Below are 21,783 nucleotides of genomic sequence, written 5' to 3'. Positions count from 1 at the left end.
TAGACTACTTTCTGTATTGAGCAATGAATGCGGAAGAGATAGTGGACGCTTTTCTCTCGCTCTCAGAATGAGTTGCATACATCTGGCGCTGTATTTGAAAACTTTTGTCAAGCCACCAGTCACAAAATGCAACGTTGGTCATTATGAAATACGGGCATAAACATTGCTGATAAGAGAAAATATGTATACGGTGGGAATACAATGGTCTCATACTAAGCTCTTTTAATTCTCTAGGCAACATTTTTCAAAATCTCAGCGAATAATTTAATAAAACTAAGACTCTATTAAAAATATCAGTCAATTTTGAATAATGTTTTCTGATCTTTTTTTTAACAATCCGATAAATATAAAATTACTTTTCAAAGAGGATAGAATTTATATGATATAGTATTTTTTACGGCAAAAATGTAAGTATATAACGTAAAAATTCGTGCAATTTTTGCCCTTGATTAGATCATTGTTTAACTACTTGCGCTTTCTTTTTTTATTGCATTGGCTTTTTATGACATAATTAATAATGTTATAGACTATATATATAATTGCCAATGTCATTAATTATCATATACACATATGTATATAATAATGCATTTATGCAGCTGACAAACCAGATTTGAAAGTTTCATTTATCAAATAGATAACAATAAAAAAAATCTTAATAGCTATATCAGTGTATCATCAACCACTCGAGGTTGATGCCTTTGTTTACCAATAACTAACGTCTAATAATAGATTGCTGTTTACCTGCTAAGTCCATCATTCTGCCTCGATCGGTCCAACCACAACAAGCTTATAGTTTCTTCAGGAAAAAGAAAACTTGATTGTGTCTCTCGAGTCACCGGCTCCAATGATAGTCACAGATAGTGCCCAACTTCCTGGACTGCGAGCGCGAAAGCGCGTGACGATAAGAGGGATGACGAATCGGCAGTCCAAACTCTTAAAACTCTTCGCCGTCGAAGAGGAGAAAAAAAATCCGTCCGGGATACGAGTCGTTGCGCGAATGAGCGCGTCCGAATCACCGGCTACGTGTTTTCTTACAGGAGTTTGGCGCGCGACTGTGCTACTGGGGCCAACCCCGGCCGCCATCAACCCTCTTATGGCTCTGTGTCCCTACGCGTTCCTCCGCCCCCTCCTCATCGCCCTCGTTCCGTCTTCGTTTTGCATCCTTTGCTCGCTCGTTCTCTCCCTCTTTCTCTTTCTCCCCTATTTCGCGCCGCTCCACATCGCGCCCCACCACCTTCACCCCCCACCAAAACGTTGAGCGTGACAATCCTTCTCTATTTTCCTTCCACCCTTCGACGTACTTCCTTTTTTCGCCTATGGTATCGTCCTCAGTCGCTTCTCTCTTTCTCTCTTGCTCCTTTCTTCGGGACTCTGATTCTCCTTCTTTTTTTTCCTGACGGTCTTTCTGTTCTGTCTCTGTCAGTCTCTGCTTATCCCTTCTACTAGCTTCCCATCTCGTTTTATCCTTCAGCATCGTAGAGCTTCATTACGACACCTTTTCCCCCGTGAACAGTTTCATCCCCCTCATCGCGACCGTCTCGCTTCGACACCTTTGACCACTCAGAGGGTTATCCCGTCGTTCGCCAGGTCTCTGCTTTCTCTCGTTTCTTCAGCATCTTCCCTTCTCTCTCTCTCTTTCTCTCATTCTCTCACTCTTTTCCTCTGTCTCCCTGTTTCCCCTCCGTTTGCGCCATCCGTCATCCATCCCTGTCTCGCTCGTGACGATGCACCCTTTTCTGTCCGCCCCATGTGCGGAATTACCACCGACATAGACCGACGCTTAGCGCCGGCGCGCGCGCCACGATTCAAAACTGCGGTTAGAAGGGGTCGTCGGAGATAAGGATGCGTCCTAAATATAGCGACGTGGTACTTAAGATACTCCCCACCTAGTTCTCGAGATCCTTACGAGCGCCTCTCTTAGTCGCGCTTGGAATTTCACGATTTCTTTCACTGCCATAATGGTCGTTCTTCTGTCTGTCGGAGATGAAAGGATATAGATACACTCCTAGAAAATCTTTTTCGACAACAAACTGGGGCAAAGAGACTTTGAATTTGTCGATTATGTAATTTTTCTTCGATGAGTTTAATTATTGATTCGATGTAGAATTGTAAACGGTAGAAATCATCATACTTATATATCATTAGTTATACATAATTTATTTTTTTGTGTCTAATTGTAAAACAAGCTCATTAAAGTCACATCGTTTCCAATCTCTTCATTTCAAACGCGTAGAATGTCGCCTTCGATCACTCATTGAGGTCGATCGGGGAGGACAATATCTGCCTGTCAGCGTTACAGTTAATAAGAAACGCATACGAAGCAGCGTACGGAAGCAGCGGGAATGAAGTATCAGCGTGCGCGTCGCGTCGCTGTCCTAGCTTGCGTATAAATAAGGACGGGCTAAGCCCCGTTCTGGCCTGTAATTACGACGGAACTAAGCCGGGTATTCCGTGGATCGGTGATCCTTCGTGCCTGGCGCGACGCCGAGAATCTCCGCCCGGCCGAAACCAATTTGGAATTAATGTAACGTCCTGCGGAATTAACGTGCTGGAGTCCTGCCGAACGGAAACGGCGACTGGTCCTTGACACGCGAGAAAAACTTGCTCGTTAAAAAATTCATAAGAACAACACATTCACAAAATCGAGATTTAGCTTTTACTTCGCTTCACGCCGATACGGATTGTTTCGTACATCGTTAGGACATTTACTTGTTTTTTTATAATAAAGTTTTATATGAGTTTTATAAGAACACAATTTTTTTATAGAAAAATTTTCTATAAAATAACATAATTTTTATAATTCTTCTAGATTTTATTTAAAGAATTGGTAGATTAGATTAAAATAAATTGTCTTTTTTTCATATTTTCATCTATCTTTTAAACAGAGCAATAAAATAATTTTTAAATTGCAATTATATATAGCATGATATTATTACATCAATTCGATATTAAATTGCTTTATCTCTGTTAGCATGTTGCTTATAGCCGGTAACTTTTGTATGTATATATTTAGAGTAAATTCTATTGTACTGCTAACAAATGTGAATCACGTCATTGACCCGGTTTACTGTACAGATTTGTATATGCGCGTAACATGGGATACATGGATTATTACTAGGGGATTAGATCCTGTAGGATAAATTAAATGAAAGGCGACATATCAAGGAAGTACAAGTATGTAGTGTGCTGCCGTTAGATTAACATTTATGATTCATTTTCATATTTCTTGGCTCGTCTAAAACATGTCGCACATCGTAGAAATAATGTAAACTATTTAATAACATGTAATCGGCGATACCATGCCGATCTCTTAATTGTCTTCGTACCTAAGTAAGACATTCCTTAGAGCCGCCTATAAATCACAAACGTCGTCGCTGGTAATATAAATTATATAATTTTCGTTGGTGAGAGATGATTGATCGTCTTATGAAATTTAATGAGAGGAAATTGTTGGAAATAAAAGATTCTTTTCAGTAATGTTGCCAGTTATAAGAGATGAAAAAGGCTACAGGTTAACTTACTAAAATAATTGAGCAAAGAGTTATTTAAGCTATTATATCTCTTTGAGAGATGCTTGCTAAAAAATTTTAATTCTTTTTTATCATACATCAAATCTTTTCTTTTGGGTTTTGTATAATTAAAAATAAATAATCAAAAAATGTAGTTGGTGAAACATTCTAATATTTTAGTAATAACTTGCGGAAAAAGAATTATAAAGTAACAAAGAAAAACCACAAAATGTATTTTAAGATCGAATAGACACTTCAGAAGGATGCGATCAATTATAGAAATATAAGTACAGCATTTCCAGACAAAGGGTAACGAGAATGGCGTTAAATGGATCCAATCTGTCCTTCGTTAATTTCCGTCCTGTTAATCATTATCAAAACGAAAGCTCGGGAGCTTGGAAGAACGTAGATTCCCGACCGACTAGTCGACCATAGTATATTAAAGCGTCGTGAACATCAAACGACCACTGAATTCATCAGATGACCGAATAAGATGTCACGAATTAAAGCCGTATCGCGCTAGGACGAAAGGTTTCTCTTCGCTACATAGTATTAAATTGCTATTGTTTCACTTATAATTATTGCCTCTCTTAAGGCTGAAAATATATTTTATGAATATATTTTAGATAGCCGAATATTGTCGTTAATATAATACATAAATTATTTTTTGATAAATTATTTTTTGATAATGAAATTGGAAAAATATTCTTCCTTAATTTTTCATTATTTCCTAATTAAAGCGGAATTTTGTAATCAATATCTAATAATAATATTTATAGCAGTGCATTGAAATTATTTACAAAGTATATAAAATGATTAGTTGATATCAAGTTGTATAATAACATTATTTATTAGGAAGAGAGAGAGAGAGTGTCCTGTAATATTTTAATTAATTTGCTTTTAAAATTTTTTATCGGAGTAGAATGTATCATGAAAGAATGTACAGATAAGTTTCAGATATATAAAAAAATTTCTTTGATAATAATATATTGAATAACATTAAGACTTACTGTTCGATAACATTAAGATTTACTGTCGTAATAATAAAACATTGTTTTGCGCAATAAAAAAAGTAGAAAATATAATTAAACGGACACGCGGATTTCAATTAAAGTCTCGTCCTAAATTCGACGTTCGAAGTACCTTTCTCGAAGACGAAGAGTCACAAGTTGCGAGAAGGGGGGAAAAAGGGTAGCGCGGGATGGCAGGGAGATTTAATTCGCTTTCGATTTGATTCGCCTCGAGGCAAACCATTGTTTCGACTGAACTGTACGACAAAACGCGCGTAGAACCGACGACCGATGAAAATGAAATTAGGAATGCGAAAAGAGGGAAAAAAAAAGAAAAGAAAACGCGCGAGAAGAGATTGCAGGAGAGGAGAAAAGAATGATCGACAGTGAAAGAGAAAGAGAGAAAGAGAGAGAGGGAGAGGGAGAGTCAGTGTGTACCAACCCCCTTATCCGATAGACCGACACGTACCTAAACCCTTTCCCCCCCGTTGACAGTTTACTCGCGGTTCGCTTGTCATCGGCAAAGATACAAAGATAATTGGTCATTGGGGTATGCCATCGCGCGCGGGGCGAAGCGAGATAGACGAAACCAAGTACTTTGAAGAGGACAGGCACTTTGAGCAGATTTGCTTTGGCCGTTGTTTCGGGCTTGTATTTTAGTTTAGATCAAAAGACTGACGCCACTGACCAATTCAGCCGTATCTAAGCTGTCGCCTCTCTGTTCTTCTACCGTCGGCATCCTTTCTCGTTCTCTCTGTCTCGCCGTTTGTCGTGCGCTCGCGTTGTTATACTACGGCTCCCTCTTTCTCTCTTTCTTTCTCTCCTTCTCTCCCACGTTCATCGCCTTTGTCTTTTAATGATAGATTCTTTGATAAATTTGTAGTCTACTTGTCTTTCATGAGAATATAACGCGAGCTTTAATTATGACATATTTAGCATCTGCGTCGAGTCATACAGATTTAAATATTTATGTTATGTTAATGTAATACAACATTGATTGGTCAATCAATTTTGCTCTAACGATGGAATAAAGTTCATCTATTTCGATCAATCATTTTTATATTTTTCTCTTCGGATCTCTTATAAATAAAGTTCATTAAAAGTTCATTAAGCTTTTTAAAATTATTAAAAGTACTTTCTTTTAATAATTCAAACATCGAATTGTTGAAATATAATATATTAAACATTGAATGATGTCGCGCGATGTATAACGCGTATTTAATACTAGATATGTAGTATTAAACTGTTAAAAAAACATGCTTCTTCGAGATATTGTTTAATTTCGAGTTTAAAAATTTGCATAGCTATTTATTTTACGTGAATTTTATTTTACTTTTTTTTAGAAAATTGAAGCAACTTTACGATTTTTCCCAATTCGAACATACAATGTGTCGAAGGAAAAAAATGGCGGCAAGAGAACTCTAGATAAACGATGGAATTAGAGTGACAGATGGCATAATGGGCACGTATGGTCCGCATGATTTGCATATCAATGATGAGTAATATAAATTACACATAATTACTTGGGCGTTCCCGGGAGATTCCGCTAATTTTATTCTGTCCTATTTCTATTCCGCATTTGTGTGGAGACAAGGCCGTATCGACAAGGCTCAATCGTGAACTTATTTAAATTACGCGAGAACAATTTTAGCCATTATATGAAATTCTGACAGGTGCGTGTTCAACATGAAAATCTCGGACATTGAAAAAGTTCCGGTTATGTAGCCTATATATTATCTGATAGGATCGTTTTTGCGCGCGAAACACGCGTTCAGAGGATAAAGAGCGCTCGTAAAGCCAAACGGCGCCATTTTCAGGCGAGGTTTATGTATTTCACTTTTCTCAATTAAAAAGTTAACCGCGTCGCTATTAGAATCGTATCGCAAGCCGCGTACGCAGATGCGTTATCAGGTACGAATGCGATACTTAGGAATCGGCGATGTACCTCGGCGCGTTATTGTTAACCATTTGCTACCGTTTTTTTCTCCAGTGTTGAACGATACAGGCAATACCGTCGTGGCGTTTAATTTTCCAAGTTTTCCCTCGAAATGGGTCTTGGAAGTTCTTCAGTTTCCAGAGCGAAAGGAAGAGAGCAGTAAGGGAAGGAAACAGGAGCAAGTAGATGAGATGCAGGAGGATGAGGTGGAGGGCGCTAACTTTGGCGCCTCGATCCTTTTTAATGTTTATAGTTTCGAGACGCGCCCAACATGCGCCGTAAACATAGCGGCGGCTCGCGCCTCTCGCATAGTACGGAGATAATTAGAGAGAAATATCGCTTAAAATAAAGTTCAACCGCTGAAAAGCGAGGGAGGCTCGGAATCTCGTTGCTCTATCTCCCTCTTTCTCTTGCCTAAAAGATTCGCGATACTTCCGCAATAGAAACGCGAAAGCGAACACAATCGAAACTTGGCTAATTGTTCGCCGACAAACTCGGTTTAGCGGCTGTCGATGCTTCCTGGCAGATGGAATGTGATAGAACTTTGCAAATCTTTGCAAATTTTTACGTATGAGAACGAGAAAATTTATATGTATTATATCACGAGAAAGACTACTCTCTTAATATTGTTGATACACGAGATATGTCAAAATTAATGTGTTCTCTTCCAACGTCAAATTTGTCGATCGCGATATCTTTCCTTAATTTTTCATACCGAGAGAAAAAATGTATAAAGTTATTTTTAGATTGTCTGTCTTATTATTTTTGAACGATAAATCGATCGACGACATCCTTATCGGTAGCGTGTCTGGTCGACACGCCCGTAATCGAGCAGCGGTGAAACCGAGCGTCGCTTTATCCCGAAAGTTTCGCAAAGGTTGTTTGGCACGAGGCGATGGCACAAGGGGTGAATCCGGCCGACACTGATTTAGAAGCTATAAGTCAGCACCGACGCGCAATTACCCCCCTTCGCCTGTCAGAGAACCGGCTCGAGCGCGGCTTTCGCCGCGGGATGCTTGCCGTGGGATTCGATCCCACGGGCTTATAGCTTTTGAAAATGGTGAAAAATGGCGAGAATCGCGAGCTCCCATCGCCATTTGCCGGGCGACCCGGGCTTCCTTCTCCTGTCTAAATGCAAACGTTATCACGACAATTTCGTTGTCACTCGTTAACCGCACTTTAACAAGTAATCGATCGCCGATACGATGCATGTGAAATTCGAGAAAGGAGAACGTACTATATCGACGAGCGATAGATAGCTGGAGAGACAAAAAAAGAAAAATGGAATTTCCCGGTGCACTAGAAACTCGTCGAGAAGGCGAGGAGCCAATTTCTGAGGCAAAGTTCCATTTTGCTGCGCACGTCAGTTTTGCAGCAGAGTAATGCGACTTTAAGCAGTATATAACGATATTTTAGCGTTATTATTATTGATGTATAAGTTGGACATTATATGTACTGCGCTTGAATTTCCTAAATTAAAAATTTATTACTCCCTCTCCCTCTCTTTATGCTTGACCTAAATAAAATTTTTTAATAATCTTTTATATTGAAATACACACACATACAACGCAAATAATTCACTATCGGTTGATTTATATTTTTTCATCTTTGCTTAAATTATTCGTAAATTGTGTAGAAATATGATACACGAGTTATTAATTTATTGATTGAATAGACTGAATTTTTTTGTCTTGCCATTTTCTTTTATACTTCTTTCTTTTTGAATTTTTGCACTATTTTTTTCCTATATCGCGAATTTTTTGCTAAAATTACTTACGATTTTTATCCCTTTAAATTTTTTAAATTTTCGTTTGTGTTTACAAAAAATTATCCCACATCTTTAAATAACTTTTCAAATTAAATTTTCTAATTCGCTTGCATCTCTCTCAATTCTCTTACATCACAACATTTTATAAAAAGAGCAGAAATTCGTCATCAAAGATTGATTTAATAATCGTTATCGCAATGTCGGGCGTCGCTATTGACGATGCGATGCAGGACGAGCTCATTCTAAATTCGGTCGAATAAGAGATTGAGGTGTCGTGAACGTCTCCGATGCATAGCGGACAGCCGCGCAAAGTAAAGGCTTTGACCAAGGCTCGATATGTAAATACATTTTGTGGCCTTCTCTACGATGACGCCGGTAGTCACGTTACTGTCCTGCAGATGCAGTACGTAGTTCCCTATGGATTCTCCGTAACACCCGCATTCCAATACGAAACGGGCGGAGAACTACCTCGCGAAGCTCTGGAAGGATCGAATGGGACAGGAGCCAGGACTGTGCGCCACGTTATCCGGCTTTCCTACAACTGGATAACGGAAACGCTTGCGGTCTACACTTACGACTCGCACGATTCGATATTACTATGTAATCCGGTTCTATAAAGCTAAGTTTATTTACGACCGACAGCTACTTTATCAAAGTTTACAATAAATAGTAAATTATAACAATAATTGTTTATAATTAAAATAAAACATTAGAATTGCAACGGAAAGTTAAGATTCCTTCAGTTAAATATGTATATGTTTTAAAATATTAGCAGAAGCTAATTTTTATAAAAAGATTAAGTAAATAACTTATCAAAGATAAATCAAATAAATTATAATACTATTATGCAAAATTACCATTTATGCAAAATTTCATTTGTGTTTATGTTTAAAAGTTGTTCACATTACATTTAATTAAAACTTCAGAGTAAGAGTTAACACAATAAAGTTTTATTAATTCCATAATAAAATAATAATTGAAAGTTTTCTAAATAAATATTTCGATTCTTTTTGTTTATGATGATTGTTTTCAATTATTAATTAATTATAAATATTTTTTTAATGAAGCATAAAAAATTATATAACTTTCTACATAACAAATTTATTTATTTAATTATTTAAAATGTTTCAGATAATGTAAATCTAGAAAATACATAGCTTTTAAATTTCGCAGATTTGTTTGATTAATATTTTATAAGCCATGTAAATCCTTGAATAAGAAAAATTTAAATTACTATAGATATTCTTGAATCATTTCGTAAAGATATTATATCTTATTTTCAGAGTTATATTCTATAATAAAACATATGTAAATATCCTACCCAGATATAATTTTAGTATTTTATAGAAGAGAAAATATATATTGATATATATATAATGGATGAATCGGTTTAACGATCTGCAGTCTTCATCAACGCGTGTATACTTTTAAATCTCTGTTAATTATATCATACAAGCCACGTCAAGAGTTCCGTATATTTAGCAGATGTCATGGTCCTTGTAACCGTCCGCTAGAGAAGTAATCACGGGGAAGTTTAATTGGGACTTCGTTCGTAATAACTTTTCGAAGTATTCGCCGGAATACATGGAAGCTCTCGTGCTTCAAAGTCCCCTCCGATTGCGCGGCCGCTTTTTGAATTCACAATCGATAATTCGGAGCAGCGCAATATCCGCCCTAGAGGCAACTGGGTAATTTGCTCGGTCGTCTCGCAATTCCATTTACACGACGGCTTAACCTAAGGTTAATTTGATAGTAACATTAATCGTCGCGCTAACAACGATTAGGCCAACTAAACTAGAATTTTAGCAAATCGCGGCGTGCAAATAAGATAATTTATTTAAATTATTATTATATGTGTGTGTTAAAATTTTGATTTATTAGTTATCAAGATAATTAATATTAAAAATTGGAAAGAATCGCGCGAAGAAAAGAATAGATTTTAGTCAAATATTGATTAAAAAAAAGACTCGTAGAATTTTATATGTTCGAACAATTAATAACTGATAAAAATTCAATGTTAATCTTGTAAAAGTCTGAAAATTATGATTGAGTTGTCTCAAAAATCATTATTGTCGAGCCATTATTCTTAAAAATATATTGAGCAATTTTTATTACAGCTCATCACCGTAAAGACGATGAATTAACGCAAGGCCTAAGCATGTATCTTACTGAGGCTGATTAAATCGGTCGGAAGAGCGTCGAAAAAGAATTTTTCACGCTATCAGCGCCTTTTTTTGTCGTGTCTTTTCTTTTATGTTTCTGTCTAATTATTTTGCTCACGTTCGACGGATGAGAAGCTCCTTGGTCACGTGTCCTGGCTGTCCCTCGAATTGTTCCGCCGTAAAGATTCCTCTGTGCATCTCGTGCTTAACAATCGGAGAAACGTGCATCAGTTCGCGCGATTTTAATGTCCACTTTTGCACATAATAACGAAACGACTCGTTGCCTCATCAGTGCACTGTTACTTCGTTAAAATTACACGTTTACCGAAGCGTGGAGAGAGAAATAAAAATCATATGGTTGGTCACTTTACATCAGCTATATCAGCCTTACATTACGAAATTGATCTTCAACACATAATTAATTAATGTGGTTTAATTTAAACAATTAATAAATAAATACAGGAACTAATAAATAAAGGAAGAGATATGAGACTTATTGATTTTAAGACAAATTTAAAAAGGAATCAATACAAAGTAAGAAGATTCTTGATGCGAACTTCGATAATTAAGATTGAAATTGACGATTGAAACGAGAAAGCGATTGCTTGTCAACCTTTTTCACTCCGCGAAAATTGACTAACTTCTTTCCGCGAGATGCGATTCGTTACTCGCTTCCGCGGCTTATCGGGATGTCACTCAGGTCAAAAGGATATCGATAGACTGGCACGGTGTGTCGCGTGGTAGTCGCCATCGGCATACTTTTAACAACAATACTACGTGACGCACGAGCGAAACAGAAGAATCGTGCGCCTCGTCGCGCAGCTCGGCTGATGTAACGACGTCGGGAGCAACCGTGACGGGCGCGGCCTTCCGGATGCGACCGGATGTTGGACGAAGCCCATTACGATGAGCGGTAATCCTCTGCACGGAATCGCGCAGAGTTCCTCGAATCCGACGATAAATCGCAACAAGCCGTGTTCTTTCTCTTATTGAAACAAAATCATTCGGTAAGTGCAGTAATCGAGTAGATAACAATGAAGTAACAATCATTTATTAAAAATCATAGTCTCTAAAAAAAAAATGCAGTCTTCACTTCGAAATTAATATAAATGAGAGTCAAACAAGTAAAGAAATATTATCGTGAATTTCGTATAATATATGTATGTATAATGATATGCATAAATTTTCAAATTTATTTATCTCTGATCGTTTACCTGGTTGCTTGCTTTGCTCCGTATAATTTTCTCCTACTTTTTATTTAATCTGCACTTTATACATGGGAGCCTCTATTGTATATCTTGTCGATTTTATTTTAGATAACATACGGAAAAAGTCGCTATCCGCTATATACCTATTGGCCTAGATGTCTCGAAAATTCAATTGGATTTCATTCAATGCGTGTTACGCACAGAATTCCTGGACAAACAAGAATATGAAAAGCAAATTTAAAGTTTTAATTAGAAATACATACACAAAATAATCGGAAAAAAAAATGACGTCACCGAAAGCAAGAATACTTTGCTTTTGATCTGATAGTTTCCATGGATTAGCATTTATTCATTCATTATTATTACTGCACTTATACATTTACGTAGGCGTCGCGCTGACAACGTATACTATCGGGAACTTTATGACAATAGGTCGAACGAGCTCGAACAGTCGGCAGGAAGCGTTTCTCATCTGATTTGTGAATGGGTATGTGTATGTGTGTGTATTTTGCTCTCTCTGTCGTATATCGCTCGCAGGTAACGAAGCGAATCGCCCGGTAGCTCCGTATCTCTGACGTGTGTACAAAATATCGCAGACTCGCCACACCTTCTTACATTTATTGTATTTGAGATAGCAGACGCTTGTTTATTAATTTCAAGCAGTTCTGTGAAAAATATTATATTTCGAAATATTACTTGAATAATTGTGAACAATATCTGAAAAGGTCTCGTTTTATACGGGTTAAGAGGCAGAGACTAAAAAAAAGACACAGCACGATCGATTCGATTGCTCGCGCACTTAGGATTCTCTCGGTATCGGCAGTTGTGCGATGAAGCTGAATAAGATGATCGAAATGTCAAGTGTCGCTTTCAATGAGGGCTTTTTTTCAAAAATGCTCCACAATAACGGTAACGATAATCATCGAGAGAACGAACGAGTGAAGCGACCGCGTCTTATTTTACATTCATGGCGTATTATGCAATAGAGGCGTGCGCGCCCAATAGTTGCACAAGCCATCGAGAATGAATCGCGTATATTATAGCGAGCTACGTATCGTGAGAATGTAACGTCACGCGAATTTATCGCGTGATATAAACTCTCGCGCTGGGAACAGCTGAAGGAAAATTATACGAGAAATGATGCGTATATCGATATTTTTATCTCTCTCTTGCGTTGCATAATTTTAATCGAAATCGATACACGAATTAAATTCAATTTGCTTTAGTCTTCGTGATAAGATATAAAAAGAGTCTTCTTGACATGCAATCGAATCGATTAAATCCGATAAAAGTAACAGTAACAGTTTGCAATCGCTATATTTGATTGAATCAATGATATAAAATACGTTATAAAAAATCAGCTGTGATAAAATTCGCGCAACGTATTTTGTTATATATAGTTGGATCGATGTGGCGAAATTCTGCGTTCTTGATTCGAAACCAGCGTCCGGCGAGTTAACTCACTTTTATCTAACACCATCCAATGCATGTTCTATTTTCGGGACTGACAGTCTATATAAAAATCGTTAAGTTCAAATCGGCTATCGGTCGAATTCTCGTCGCAAATCGCGGGGCAAGCTCGGACTCAAATTGAAGTAATTAAAACCCGGGTACGCGCGCGGGGATCAGGAAAGTTGGCTATTGTCAGTCGGGAGCGTGCGCCTTGTTAAATTTCTCGGTCGAACGGGATCCTTCGTCCCAAGTGGAGCGAAACGGATGGCCAATGGCCAATGATGACTCTAAACTCTCCCTTCGTTTTCTCTCTCCTGCCCTCTCGTCCAGTTGTCCGTCGGGTCGTACTCGGTACGCTTCCGATTCCCTTTCTGTCTCCTTTTTAGAAGCCCCTCTTTCCCTCGTTTTCCTTCTTCTCGTAAAGTTCGTGACTCACCGGCAGATTTCTCGGAAAGGGGTAAAAAAAAACAATGAGGGTTGTATCTTCCAAGTTCGAGATTTTTCAGTAGCATTCTCGTTAGTATCGACGACTGAACAGTTACGATTATTATCGAAAAAAAATGCGCTAATCTATTTTTCTCGAGTTAATTTTTTTTTGGAGATTTATTGTTTCTTATAAGGAACGAATATGTTACTGAAATAATATATTTTAATTATATATTTATATATGTTAATATATAATTATGATTCAATTACTATTAACATTTTGAATGATAAATTTTTAGTTCTTTTGTCTAACGAGCTTTTCTAGATTTTTACTTAACAATTTTGAATTTTCGTAATCATTAATATCTAATAAAGATTGCACTAGTAAGCATATCGGATTGCACTTAAACATTCCGTTTAAGAAAATAAATCGATGAAATGTTTAAAAAATGAAATATCTGAGGGAAATGGGTTAATCACTTTTTTTTTGACGTGCCATCTAAATACCGCCAAGTATCCAAATATTTAACGAAGCGCGCAACGCAAAACGAAATAACGCTTTATGTTTTTATGTGCTGGTATGTAGGAAAAAAGTTAGGCAAATATTAAAAGCAAACAGAGGGAGAGAAAGGGAGTGGAAAGAGAAAGAGAGTGAGAGAAGCCGGATTTGAAGCGGCAAACTCATCGTATCGCTCTTCTCTCTGAATCCTCTCTGGACCCTTTTTTTTTGTTCTCGCCTCGTATTGCCTCGACCCATATTATCGAAGCGAGACCGGCGATTTTAGCCATTACTACGACATCTCGTCGTGCTATAATGACTCTTCGTTTGTCGACGCGATATAATTTTGAATGACGCGCTATATCGCGCGCGAGAGAAACGAGAGAAAAATTATAGCGAGGAAATATACGCGTCCCACAACGAGGAGGATATATCGCACAAACGAGGCGAGCTCCGAGGTTTTTTTCTCCCTCGCTGCCGCCGTTACCAGCGGGTCTAAGGCACCGTTTTCTGTCGTAAGCAGACACTGTCAGGACATCCGGCGTCTGTGATACGTTTCCAATATTTCATCCCGGCTCGTTTACATTATTTCGCTAGACAACTCGTCGATGCGAAATCGTCGGCTTTAAGTTTCATCCACCTGCTTTTTGTTTTGCGTTGTCATTTCATTATTTTTTTTTCGAGGAATTATTGTTTTTTATATATCGTTATTTATATTTACAATGATTTCATTTTTAATTAAAATTGACAAGTTTCAAATATATCATAGAACTTTTTTTATTGTCGAAAAAAATATGTATTTTGCCGATTACTTATCATGTATATTGATAACAGATTGCTATTATTAATGAATGAATGTTATTAATATTGCAATTATTATTATATGCGCGCGTATTTAATGAAGTTCGATGCAATGAAACTTGAGTGATCGATAATTGGTGCAGTGAAATGCAAGGCATTAGTGCGCTGCGTTGCCAATGAATTAATTCGTGCCGTGAAATCGGACTGTTAATCCAATCTACACGCGAAATCAGGAATGATGGTCCAGGTATAAACGCTCGCGCCTTTTAACGATCCATATATTTTGATTCGAGAGATACGAACGAAATCCGACGAACAAAAAAAAATGATTTGATTTCTATTTACGTTACAATTCGCGAGCGAGGCTAAACGCGACGATCATTAGCAGAAAATTAGGTTTCGTAATTGAACGTTTGTCGAAATTTCGCTGGGAATTGTTTGCGATTGAAGCATCCACGGCGGCTACGGAGGTTAACCGTTGGCCGCATACAGGAAATGGGCGTTCTGCGTCGTGTCATCATGTGGTCGTATCGGTTACACGAACGTATTTGGCGCCGATATACAGGCGCGATGACGGAATCAACTTGGAGTGTCGACGGATCTCTTTTCACGCGCTGATCCTCCTCGTCGATTACATCATCATGCGATCGAGTTTTGATGGTCGTTGCGAACTTTCAAATTACCAATTTGTTCGACGTCCCTTTCCAATTGCATATAAGTGTCGGCGTTAATGGCGTGTTTAACGGGATCAGTGGTCATCGCCCTCATCAGTGCATCCGGTAGCGAAATCTGAAACATAACGTACACAATTAATAAGAAAATCCATCCTTTAGAGCGCGATTTAATAAGACAAACTTACATTCGAATGCTCGCCGAACCATTTCGCGAAAGCTTTGACGCTTTCCAGATTCGTTATGCCGTCCCAGACCACATCCATCGTCTCTAGATCTGGCATCACGTTTTCGCAGCGAAGCCATCTCTCTCTCACCCGATTTCCGGGAGGTACAAATTGAAGCTTCCAGGGTATCGCGGTGCCAAACGCCATTGTTTTGACCGGCTTACTCTCAGCTTTAGCATCTCTAATCAGATGCTTCCTGGTCATGGCAAGCTCGCTTGCATCAGGACATTGTCTCGCTGCGGCTACCCCGTTGGGTACCATCGGCATTTCCTTCATCGACATCTGTCTCAAACAGAGGCGCGTAATTAATATAATGAAACATGTCACGGGAAGAAATTCTATGTCTTTAGCATTTCACGACATAACAATATGAAAAAGTTTCTTACCTAATTACTCTGATTTATTTAAGAAAGAAATTAAATATAATATGATAAATAATGCTAGAATATTAATAAACATTAGTAACATAATAAGTATTAATAAACGACGATCACTGATGTGCGATGACCATCAATTATTGATATGTTGTTAAATTAAAAAATTGGATTTTTATATTAATTTATTAAATATATAGTCGCGATATTCTTTCACGGGAGAAGAATCACTTTCTTCACGAAAGACGCGTTTTATTTGCGAGATGTAAACGCAGTCGGCCTCCTAATATCTCACGCTAAAGTTATAATTCAAATCCCGCATGTGTTCGTCCCGCAGCGGAAAGTACGTCGCGTACTACTCGTTATATCATGCATCACATTACTGCAATAAGACTATTTTGGGAGAACCGCGAAATTACATAACGATTCGCGTTCGTTTCGCACTTTGTTTCTATCTACCTCCATCGTTCTACTGGCCTCAGCTGTGAAGTCAATTTCGAACATATCTCCGAGGACTTCCTCGTCGATGACTTTATCGGTACCGCCTAAATCGCGCAGCCATTCGCAAAAGTCGTGGCATATTCTGTCTGTGATATTTTTGGCTCTCATTTCGAGAGTGGCCTCGGGATCGTAGTCTTTGAGATCGTCCGCTGTTAATGGACGCCAAGTGATGACCTGCGTTGGTAGATTGTGAATTAAAAGAACGCGGACAATGATTTCAGAGTGTGCGAAGTCGGTAATATTATTTTGTCTCTCGTCGTACCTTGCGTCGTGGTTTCTTCAAAAAGAGAGCATAAGGATTTGATCGCATCTGACCTACTTTGTGCTCATCTTCTTTCGTTGAAATATCTTTGGTCGTCGGGGGATGCACCTGCGAGCGCATAAAAGCTTACTTTCAATTGGTGACTCTCGACAAAGCGAATTGAGTCTCCGAACAATGATAGCATTCAGAATATTAAATAAAATATTGCATTTTTTTTACTTTATCTTTAATCCATTTTTGCCTGACGCGTAAAAAATATATATGGTATAATAAAAATGTAATTTAATTCCGATTAAATTTTATTTTAATAAAGATTTGACTTAAACGAGATAATTATCAAAAAATGTAATTGTATATTAAAAATTTTTTAATTATGTAACATTTTCATAAGTGGGCGAAATCGATTTTAAATTTATTTTATGAATTCTATTAATATAATAATAAGGATAATCGATAGTTATAGAATCTCTTGACGTACGTACCACTAAGTCGAAGGGAATCGCACCTTCTATTTCCTCTTCCTCTTCTTCTTCCTCTTCCTCTCGCTCTTTCTCATAATGCACCACAGCCTTCTCTTTTTTTATTCTTTTTGGATACCAAATTGGCATGCCCAATAATGGCGCGACGAGATTGTAGGAATCGAGCGGCAGAACACGTCTTAGTAAACGGGAGTTGCAAGCGGGAGGCTGTTGCGCGGAGAAAATAAGGTCAGACGGGAACTTATCGGGGTTCAAATAACGTTTCGAGTCTGCCAGCAGTTTTGTTAATCTCGCGGTTAATTTAGCACGCCTCATCGACGCTGTCGTGCCGGCGTGCTCGTGGTATTTTATCAGTCGTGAGATGAATTCGTCCGCCAAACTTTCCAGTATAATCGCGGCCGACGCGTCCCTTCGATTCGTTTTCTCGAGAAATTGCGAAATTTCGGCGATCGTTGACAGCGGTAATTCCGTCCGTCTCCCCGAGTCAGAGAAGGCCGACTCTTTCGCGAAATCTATCTCCGCGAAAGAGATTACTTCTCGCCCATCTCCTGCCTCGCCTCGAGAACTCTTGAACGTACCTCTCGCAGGATCTTTCGATAAATCCTCGATGCTCGCGCAACTATATCCCCTCTTTAGTTTGTCCTTTGGCGCAGATTTTACGATTGGCGGTATCAGCTGCTGCTCTGACTTAACTTTCAAAAGGGTTCTCGGGCTCTTTAAGAATATATCCTTTTCTTCGCCGAGTCTTTCAGGCTTTTCACCGACCGGTTTTGGCTGCAATTTTTCCGTCGATGTTTTTGAGGCCGCAGGTTTTGCGTCATCGTAATATTCCTCGTCAGATTTCTCCTTCGTTGTTATCGTACTCTCCATAAGAGCGATTCGCGACTCCATGGTGGTCGGTCTTCTGTGTTTCAGAGCTCGTAAAGGCTCCATACTCGGCAGTAGAACTGTGGGCAAGTGACAGGGCGCCATGTTTTTGTATCGCGACGGATCGTCGTCCAATGCCAACGGCGATGATGTCTCGTCGTCAGAAGTATGCACTTCCGAGGACGAAATTTTCGATGGTTCCGACGATATTGAGATGGAAATGGAAGTGGCTTTCAAACTCTTTGGACTCTTCGATAGCAAGCTTTCGGCAGGTTTTGCTGTTTTGTTCTTAGATTGATTCGATTCGACCTTTGGTGTCGAAATCACGGTATCTTCTTGTTCCGCTTGATACGAGGAAGATGTTGATTTGTCCGATAGAGTCTCAATTTTGTCCAGATTTTTCGGAATATCTTTCTTTTGGAAATATATCTTCCGTAATTCCTCGCGAAATTCCGGAAGTTCGCCCGAGCTGGACTCGCTGTCGTCTCTCGCCTCAATTTCCGTTAGCAATATCGTTTGCGAGGAGACAGCTTTGTCGGTTGCGTCCGTCTTCCGCAGGGATTTATGCATGCAGGATAAGCATCTGTCGCGGTTCCTGCGTTGAAAGCACGACACCTTTGGAATAGCACTTAAAATGTTCGCCGAACGGCTTTCCCTGGTTTCGTATCTGGCGAATTTTGTGCTAAAGGAGGACCTCGCCAACGATTTCGCGAGGATCATCGAGGACCTACTGGAGCTTGATCTGAAGAGCTTATACCGAATGCTTTGCTCCCCGATATTCGGAGCCCATGTTTTTCTCAATCTCCTCTGCATTTCGCGGAAAAAAGGCGACTCCGGGCTGTGAGTCCCGGATTCGGGACTTTCGCTCTCGGCCACGTCTGACTTGTCGTCTGTATCTACTATCGATCTGTCGGTGGAAGCGCGCGATACCTCCGACATTTCTTCCCAGATTTCGGGCTTGAAATTTAAATTTTTTTCCAGCATCATGTGTTTCAGAGCTTTGTACGCGCATTGCTTTGAATAATTTAAGAATTCTCGCGTTTTGCTATCGATCGTTTTCATAGATTGCATTTGAATATTAGATATTGTTTCTAGTCATTTTGATTCATCGATAAACTTTTCTTCAGTTTTAGGAATGTTTAAATTATTCTGCAATTTTGGACATTTTGTTATTAATTTATCGGATGTTTTAATATCATTTTTAGACTGAAACGATTTTGGAAATGACGCAATTTTCATATCTTTTCTGATTTCTTTGTCTTTTCTTGATTTTTTGCTAAGAGAAAATTTAAAATCTGATGTAAGAAAATCAGGTTTAAAATTACGGCGTTTATCTAATACATTATCCTCTTTAAATTCTATTTTTGCAATTTCTTTTTCGGTTAAATCAATATTAACATTATCCGGATAACATTTCAATTCCCTGTCTGCCAAAGTAATTTCTTTAATCGTTTTATTTTCGACAGAGGCTATTTTACCTTTGATTTTATCATATTTATCAGAAGCATTCTGCAATAGCGGCAATTTAATCAATTTCTGATCCGATGACATGCTAGCCCTCGGATCGTCTCTCAAATATTTCTCGATATCATCGTCGAAAATTTTTATGGCAGGTTCGTGTTTGTGATGCGGACACGTTTTTTTTGAATACACTTTTCCGTCTCCCGATCCGTCATATGGCGTGATAGAATTTTTTGAAGAAACATCTAGGGCCTCTGATTCTTCATATGAATCTTCTTCTTTTATCGTACGCTTATTTTTTATAATAATATGTTCCTCTGTGTTTGTCTTGGTGATCGTAACCGCATCGTGTTTTAATCTCTTTTTTAATGGCGTGGGAGGGGAAATTTTAACTATCGGTTCTATGTTAGGACGAGTATTCTTATCGTCTATTTTTGGAGAAATATCTGTGGCTTTAAAGGATTTCGGATCTACGAGAAGTACGTTCTCATCGAAGCGTTGGGAAGGAGCGTTAAAATCTACGATATTACAAAGATCTGTTTCTGAATCGTTCAAAGTAGGAATAATAGGAAGATAGGACGATTTTGGAAATGAATCTCTTACTCTAATCAACCTTTTTTCTTCATCGTCGCAAAACTTCTTCCAGTATGTTTTTGCCTTAGGAAAAGAATAGTCCCATCTATAGCAAGATTATACATTATTTATGAGAAAAAGATTCTAATAATCTAATAATATCTAATAATTTTCAATATGTCATTATAATTTAATAAAATACTTAATATATTTATAGATTTAATTATTAATTATCTTACAGATTTTTTTCTTCAAGTATTAATGCAATAAATGTGATTAACGATAAAATTTTTCTAATGCTTAAAAATTATATTTGTAGCAAAAACTGATATGAGCTTTTTTGTACTTCTATATTATTTGTATATTTAATTAACGTACTTTGTTCCATCTACAACACGTAGTTTATGCATTGTGTAGCCATGTCTAGACTGCTTTGATGGATGAGACATCTTGTAGATTTTTATGATATTTTTCACGCCTCTGTAATAGATTGATGAGGTTATTTGCACTAATAAAATTTTTATATTTAATTAAACCATTTTCTGATGACATCCTGTGATTGTCGATATGGACTACTGAAGGTATCCAGTTTTATTATCGATCAAACAAACAGCTTTTGGGGGAATATAGTGAAGCACTGCAGATATTATTTCCATGACGAGCTTCTGAATACTAGGAAGAGATGGTAGTACTTCCTAGAAGTTTGTATTGATCGCGTGTAGACTGTCGAGTTCTATACCATCGACTGATGTTCAACGCGTCCAGATTTTCTCTCCCTGATTGTAGCATCGCTCTTTTCAAAGATGACCAAAATTGTATCTCTTGTAGATAATACCAAGAGACATTAAATTGTTATCTTGTTAAGATTCATACATTTCCTAGAGTATCCAAAGATATCCCAGAGTATCCAAGTTCATCCCAAAAGATATACATACCATTTAAATACTTTACATTTTATACATATAAATGCAAAATATGCATATGAATTTTAATAAATATATAATGAAATTAATTTTCATTATTAGTTTTCTTCAGTGAAGTAAAAAAGAAGAGATATAGTATAATTTGCATTCATCAGTGATTTATTACCTTTACATCATTTACATTTTGAATAATAAGTTGAATTAAAAGTGAAATAAATTTTTTTGTAACTTTTTGCGGAAAAAAATAATACATTTTAAAATATATAATTATTTTAGTTGCAAAAGTGAGACATCTTTTTGAGGTGGGGATTATAATTATGTTCGATATCATCTGCCAACCAATAAGCTGCAGCATAAATTATAGAAACCGAAGGAACTTGGAAACTTCCAACGAGCCCGCATATGTATCTATTTTGCAATAAATAGAATGCATTGCACTAACAAATAAGTTACATATATAATTACGTATACAATTACGCGACAAGGAGTTTATATTAACATCCGCAACATTGTGTGGTACGTTGATCTAATAATGGGACAAGATACCGGTATACTTGCTATCTTACTTTATCTCAGCTGTAGCCAAATTCTGGTTGAATGACTCTATATATTTTGCATATTAATCGAAAAAATAATTGAATAAAAGTAATTATTTAAAGTAAACAGATTAATAA

General features: G+C 37.7%; 2 protein-coding genes and 1 long non-coding RNA gene across 3 annotated transcripts in view; 1 reads left to right on the top strand and 2 right to left on the bottom strand.

Annotated features, from left to right (window-relative positions):
* The window catches only part of LOC105252238, a 53,664-nt gene extending 47,472 nt beyond the window's left edge, over positions 1 to 6,192 (top strand). The window contains exon 5 of the long non-coding RNA XR_889280.3: positions 5,863 to 6,192. This is a non-coding gene — a long non-coding RNA (uncharacterized LOC105252238). The remainder of the gene's footprint in view (positions 1 to 5,862) is intronic.
* An 8,587-nt stretch (positions 6,193 to 14,779) lies between these two features.
* On the bottom strand, positions 14,780 to 19,268 carry LOC105252236. The gene is made up of 5 exons (XM_025409605.1): positions 17,289 to 19,268; positions 16,807 to 16,914; positions 16,503 to 16,718; positions 15,631 to 15,951; positions 14,780 to 15,560 (listed from the first exon to the last, which is right to left on the bottom strand). Exons 1-5 carry the CDS (start codon positions 19,221 to 19,223, stop codon positions 15,411 to 15,413), a joined length of 2,730 nt encoding a protein of 909 aa, XP_025265390.1. The 5' UTR covers positions 19,224 to 19,268; the 3' UTR covers positions 14,780 to 15,410.
* A 119-nt stretch (positions 19,269 to 19,387) lies between these two features.
* Positions 19,388 to 20,618, bottom strand: LOC112638241. Its single transcript, XM_025409595.1, has 3 exons — positions 20,565 to 20,618; positions 19,631 to 20,292; positions 19,388 to 19,428 (listed from the first exon to the last, which is right to left on the bottom strand). The coding sequence occupies exons 1-3, from the start codon at positions 20,594 to 20,596 to the stop codon at positions 19,388 to 19,390; spliced, it is 735 nt and encodes a 244-aa protein (XP_025265380.1). The 5' UTR covers positions 20,597 to 20,618.
* Between the last annotated feature and the right edge of the window lie 1,165 nt (positions 20,619 to 21,783).

Source organism: Camponotus floridanus, unplaced genomic scaffold (assembly GCF_003227725.1).
Source record: "Camponotus floridanus strain SB8 unplaced genomic scaffold, Cflo_v7.5 scaffold27, whole genome shotgun sequence".
NCBI lineage: Eukaryota > Metazoa > Arthropoda > Insecta > Hymenoptera > Formicidae > Camponotus > Camponotus floridanus.
Note: the sequence above shows the minus strand (reverse complement) of the source record. Positions and strands in the feature narration are given on the sequence as shown.